Consider the following 6,305-nt stretch of genomic DNA (forward strand, 5'->3'; position numbering starts at 1 on the left):
TAAGTGGCTCCAGCATTTTTCAATCCAAATGGCATTCTGATGAAACAGTATATACCTCCATTAACGACGAACGCCATTTTTAGTTGGTCTATAATAGCCATTAGGATCTGAAAATATCCCGAATATCCATCGCAAAAAATGATTAATTCGAAACCAGCTGTCCAATCCACAAACTCATCTATTCTTAGCATCGAATAATGATCTTTAGGACACTTCTTATTTACATCGGTAAAGTTGACACAAATTCAAACTCTACCATCCTTCTTGGGCACTACTACTATGTTTGCCACCCATTGAGAATGCTCCACTTCTCTAATTATGCCATTATTTAATATCTTTTGATATCTCGGCTTGCACCATTTCTTCGTACATTGGTCTAACCTTTCGATGCTTTTGATGGACCGGAGTTGCATTTTCTTCCATATTCAGCTTGTGTGAACAGATAGCTGGGTCGATACCAGTGAGATCCGACATTGACCATGCAAAAACATCCTGATTCTCTTTCAAAAAGACCATAAACTCATTTCTTATTTTGGCAGCCATTTCTGTACCAATGAACGTATGACGCTCACTTTCTCCTGTACCAATATTAATTTTTTCCACCGTCTCTATTGTTTTTCTTTCCTAGGAGAGTTCTTCATTTTGCTTTAGCTCTGGTGTGAACTTTACCTGCTTATGTATCTGCATATCGGAGTCAGCAGGTAAAGCATGCTGTAACTGCTAGTTAGAGCTTTCCAAGACGCCCCCCCAGTGTCTTGACTTTTTCCCTTCATCATCCCCTTTATAATGATGAAATTACACTTTTCTAACTCCGATTGATCCCCCCTAATTTCATGCAAGCCATACACTGTGGGAAATCTGAGTACCTAGTATAATGTACTTGGAACAACACTCATATTATGTATCCACTTCCTGCCAAGTATTGCATTGTGATCGGAGTGATGCTTTATGACCACAAACTTCGTCATCACTATTTGAGGTCCTACTCGAACTGACAATTTTATTTTCCCCACAGGCATGGTAAAGCTTCCATTAAACCCGAACAAATTGAATTGTGGTGGCTTTAGATGAGTCTTATCGAGACCCATGCCTATGAATGCTTTCCAAAATAAAATATTCACAGAACTACCATAATCCACGAGTATCTTTTGCACATCATATCTAGAAATACGCAAAGTGATTAATAATGCATTATTATGTGGCAACATCACCTTAGACAGGTCATCTGGTACGAACATAATTGCTCTTGGGATGCTAGCCGATACTAGACTCTGACTTACTGGAACAGGCTCGACATTGACCTCGAGCACTTCTTTTACTGTTGAATCTTTCTTATCTTATCTCTCATGATTTTCTTCTGTGGTATTTCCCCTTTGTAGATCATATTTATTACTCCAAGGGGTTTATCGTGTATTGTTGTTGTTTCTGCGGGTTTGACATCAGCCCTAAACTCTCGCAACTTCCCATCCTTCATTAGTTTATTAATTTCTTTTAATAACTGCAAGCACCTGTTTGTCTCATGGTTCTCAATCTTGTAAAATTGATAGTAAGGCATGCCCTTCATCTCCCTGAGAGTGTATTTTGGCCAAGTCACGAAATCTTTTTTTGCTATCCTCCTTAATATATCTTCCGATATGGAATTAATGGCGATAAAATTACTGGGATCTAGCTCTTCTTTCAGTGTCCTCTCATATTTCCTTCTTTACTATGGTTGATTATCCCAATTTGTATAATGCTCCTGAGGTATTTTGTTATCTAACCTCGAGGGATCTCGACTCTCATGTCGATCTCCATTATCTTTGCCTCTCTTTCCTGTCTCCGTCACTTGCAATACAGATTGCACAATGGCTGCATTTCTCCCTTCTTCCACTCTAATATCTCTGTCAGCTTTGTCATATAACTCATGTAGACTTTTCACTTATTTTCACAAGAGATATTTGTGCATATATGATCCAATCACATTTGTTTGGAAAGCCATGACAGCTGTCATTTCAAACTCATCAAGCCTCTCAACCGATTGAGTTTCGGCCTTGAACTTTGCCAAGAAATCCTTCAATGACTCCTTTTTTCCTTGTTTCAACTGGAATAAGAGCGACACCTGTTTGGGCTTCACCCTCTGGTGATCATAGTTGGTGAGTGAGGAATCTTTCTTCGATTTCACAAAAACACGAAATGGTACCCTCAGGAATTGTACAAAACCATTTCAATGCTTTGCCTTTAAGGCTTGAAGAAAATAATCGACATAGTACGGAATCCCAATACTCCGTGCCGTGATATATTGAGAACTAGTGTCAATAGCTAAAAAGATGGTCCATGGGATCAGTAGTCCCATCATACTGAGGGAACTTTGGATTCTTGAACTTTGTAGGTAACGACACTCTCTCTTCTTCCTTTTTGAACGGGTTTCTACTTACATCGTCTGCCAGTTTACAAATCGAGGCTGATACCTTTTCCAGGAGCTGTCCCCAAATTGCCTCTGCATCATCTCCTGCATCATTTCTTTCGTGATTTATGCTTTTATCTTTTCCTCTTGCACTGTCTTTGGTGTCGATTTCGCTAATGATTGCACCTCTTCAGGGTGGCTTTTTCTCATTTCCTCGAAATGACTCTTCCTCACCACTGGGGTGCCTGAACTCAACTCCTCTCCATCTTTCTCGTACATAGCGTCTATTGCACGCTTCTCATTCTCTTATCTCATAGTTTTGTTTTCAGCCATTAAAACTTTATTATGCTTTTCCAATTCTTCCATCCTTCTCAATAAGACTTTTAAAGATACATCTTCTTCATGTATCTCATCTACTTATTCTACCAATCTACAAACTGATTGCCTTGTTCTTCGCTCCTCATTCTTGGATGCTGCTCCAACATTAACCATCATTGCTTTACTTGTTGTAGTACGCTTTGGAGGTATCTTGACAAGAAAATGAATACCTTCTTCAACAATTCACTGATCTCACAGAAGTTTCTTGAAAACAAACAGTTTTTATTTATCTCAAAACTTCTAACAAATGGATTCGATCTTCAAAGAAAGAAGAAAAGAAACAATCTTTCCTTGTCTTTGAATCATAGACGGAGCCCATGTAGTGTTCTGGGAAAACTCTCTAAGATCACTAAGATTGAACTAAAGAAGATGAAGATTAAATATTGAAATGATGTAAAAGTAAGCTTTTGTATTGATCAACAATGGCGGTTACAAGTTCTCTCTCTCTATTTCGCTCTGGTTTTACAAGTATTTCTATAATGAATCGAATGTCCATTTTTTTTCCTGATCATCACTTTATATAGTCCTCTATTTATAGTGGTATCCAATCATGTCTTGACGCGTGTCCATTCCCACTCTTCTCCTTACTTTTCCCGCTTATTCTTGCAAAATATGAACTTATGCGCAAGATATCGACATTTACGCATGTCCATTCCCACTCTTTACTAAGCAACTTTATGTCGATATCTCAAACAATTTACGATATTTGAGCTGGAATATCGGGTTGACGATATTTGCCCATGACAGATGTCACAAAGTGGAGAGTGATGAGTAGCTGATGTTGATATGCATGCGATCGAGTCTTTAAATATGTCGAGTGCCTGGAGTCGGCTTCGAGTGTAACGTGTATCTGTATGTCTAAAGTTGGGCCTTGTGCACATCACGTGTGTCTGGTGCGATGTCCCTACAGTATTTGATTGATTTATAAGGAATTGAGATCGTCGACAATGAGCTAAAGTTGCTTAGTGAGGTGGGCCGTGAGGCAATGTAATTTACATGTCTCATTCATCGAATGTGTGATTTTTATGACCTTGAGTATATGAAAGAGGCTACTGTAGTTTAATTTGCATGATATGTAGATTAATAAGTAATTCTTACTCCAAGATATACATATGAGAAGCTCCCTTATTATTCCGCAAAAGAAAGTCTGAACTCAGTAGATACAACTACGCATATTAACTAAAACTCCTTGCCCACAAGGCTTTATTCATACTTGTTTTTGGTTTTTGAACCTCAAAAGACACTTAAGCTAAAGTTCTAATAACTCCTTCAAATTGCTCATTCCTTGGAGCGAAGATCTCTTTCTCTTCTCTGTTGTATTTCAACCTCCTTGCTTCTTCGCTTGAAATTTGGAATGCGTTCATGAGTACTCCTTCAGGCAATGCACGGAGAGCTGAGTTCTTCCCAGCAAGGGGAGTTATCATGGCATTGTCATTGGTTTTGAATGAGACCCACTCGAAACCTTGGTTACCTGCCCTTCGTACAACTGCAAAGTTTTGTGGAACTACTAGAAGTTGGCCTTGACGGAGTTCACCATCATAGATCGGTTGTTGGTAGTTTCCTACAATTTGAACCCGAGCATTACCCCTTGTTACATACATCACACTGTGGGAGTTCATGTTCCAAAGAGGAGTCATGATAGCATTCTGCACACAAGTTAATTAAACCGTGTCGATAAATGAAAAAATTATAACCAAACAAAAATTTTATTTTACAGGTTTTTAACTCACCTTGTAGAGAACACCTCTCTCAGCATTCAGTCTGAGGAGTCTGAGGATGGGAAGCTTCCTGCTGTTGAGTCTATTGATGCGTCCGGCATTTGGGTTATAAACATCAGCACGTGAGGGTTCATCTAGATTCTCTCTAAGTTTTGCATAGCAAATGGACTCTTCTACACCATTTTCACCCCATGGTTGTTCTTGTTCTTGTTCTTGTTCTTGTTGTTCTTGCCTTCTTGGTGGTCTAATCACTTGAAGTCCATTCTCAACTCGAACGATGTTACCCCTGTTGTCGTTTTCGCCCTTTAGCCTTCTTGCTGTTTGTGTGCTAACACCGAATGCCTCAGCCAACATTTTATCATCAAAGCCATTGAAAATGTTGTTGGACGAACTTTCTTGTTGGGAACCCTGATGCGGGTGAAAGAACCTTCCTTCTTTTTGTCTTTGTTGTTGTTGGGGATTCCCACCGAGGTAGAATGTCTAAATGTCCACAAAACGTAATCCAGTGAATATTAAGCATTCGGAAGCATTATATGAACTTGTTAAGTTTGCTTACCCTTCTTCTGTCATCAAGTTGGTTTTCGTTGTTGCTTGTGTCGAGGAGGGTGACCATGACTAGTGGGGAATCTCCATCGTTATAGAACCAATGGGCTACTCCAACTGGTGTGGCTACAATATCACCTTGACGGAAAAGTCTGATCTTCTGATGCTGATCGCCACGTAAAGATCTCTGTTGCTGGCTTTGGCCTCCCTCACGTTGGTATTCTTGTCGCTCTCTTTCAGCTTGTTGTTGCTCTGACTGTTGTGGTGATTGGAATGTCTCGGGACAACCTGGGATGGCAGCTCCATGCATACCCCTACCTGCACATAATTTTTGCACGCTTTGTCAATAATACTCTTAAAAATTTTCAAAATGGTTTCGCCACTATCCCCCTTAAACACAAGACTTTTATCATGATGAATCCAAAAAGCGATACAATTTTGACCTCATGTATAATAACTCAATTTCGAAAACCTTCTCATCAGGGGTGTTTGTAACAATTTCACCAGAGAAAGCAACAAGACCGGCCTCACGTTCGCTCTGTTCTATATCAATGTAACTGGCTAGCCCATTAGTTCATGCTCATAGAGCATAGAACATTCATCGATCATAAAAACTATTCGTGTAAATGGGCTTTGCAATCAAAACTATGGCAATTGACCACCCAGTTCATACTTTCGGAATAAATCATAGATGAAGTAAAAGGCAACCTTGGATAATGTAGGTGAGCTTTGGTGCATTGTTGAAATGAGGCAATAAAAGTCCTCTAGGCTGGATTGTATGACGAGTCACAGCGACACCAGCGCACTCCAATTGCTCATTGTTTTCATCCCAGTGTTCTGTAACACCTGCCTCAGATTGAATCCTACGAGTTGGTTCAAGAGCATCAAGGTTCTGGACTTGACACTGGTTTTGACCTTGTGATTGTGATTGTGATTGTGGTTGTTGACGTGCTTGAGCATGAAACAAAACTAGGAAGCAAACACCAAGACAGAGAAGCAAAGAAAGCTTAGCCATTGTGCTCTAATTGTGCTTTGATAGTTTGATGTGAAGAGGAGAATGGAGACTGTAAGGTACTTATAGGAGAGAATTCTAGGTGAGGGATTGACACATTTCAAGTGTTTGGTGAGATTCTTCGGCCATGTTTCAGATTGCATGGCTAGGTGTTTCTAGAGCATGGCGAGTGTCCATCAGCTTTAACCAGGAGTACAAAATTTTTATGTCCTTATTAAGGAACGTTGTTTGCTTATGGACATCAAATTCTGAACACGATTACTACTGATCA

At 39.7% G+C, this 6,305-nt stretch overlaps 1 protein-coding gene across 1 annotated transcript; it reads right to left on the reverse strand.

Annotated features, from left to right (window-relative positions):
• Positions 1 to 3,868: 3,868 nt before the first annotated feature.
• On the reverse strand, positions 3,869 to 6,066 carry LOC147505860 (11S globulin seed storage protein Ana o 2.0101-like). The gene is made up of 4 exons (XM_086558261.1): positions 5,731 to 6,066; positions 5,036 to 5,340; positions 4,492 to 4,959; positions 3,869 to 4,407 (listed from the first exon to the last, which is right to left on the reverse strand). The coding sequence occupies exons 1-4, from the start codon at positions 6,035 to 6,037 to the stop codon at positions 4,006 to 4,008; spliced, it is 1,482 nt and encodes a 493-aa protein (XP_086414387.1). The 5' UTR covers positions 6,038 to 6,066; the 3' UTR covers positions 3,869 to 4,005.
• Between the last annotated feature and the right edge of the window lie 239 nt (positions 6,067 to 6,305).

Source organism: Coptis chinensis, chromosome 4 (genome assembly GCF_015680905.1).
Source record: "Coptis chinensis isolate HL-2020 chromosome 4, ASM1568090v1, whole genome shotgun sequence".
Lineage (NCBI taxonomy): Eukaryota > Viridiplantae > Streptophyta > Magnoliopsida > Ranunculales > Ranunculaceae > Coptis > Coptis chinensis.

Excerpts from the sequence above, each read along its gene's own strand:
- LOC147505860 (XM_086558261.1), bottom strand. The coding sequence starts at position 6,037 with ATGGCTAAGCTTTCTTTGCTTCTCTGTCTTGGTGTTTGCTTCCTAGTT. Across the intron at positions 4,960-5,035 it reads AACTTGATGACAGAAGAAGG|ACATTCTACCTCGGTGGGAA; the intron begins GTAAGCAAACTT and ends GTGGACATTTAG. Across the intron at positions 4,408-4,491 it reads AGAGAGGTGTTCTCTACAAG|AATGCTATCATGACTCCTCT; the intron begins GTGAGTTAAAAA and ends ACTTGTGTGCAG.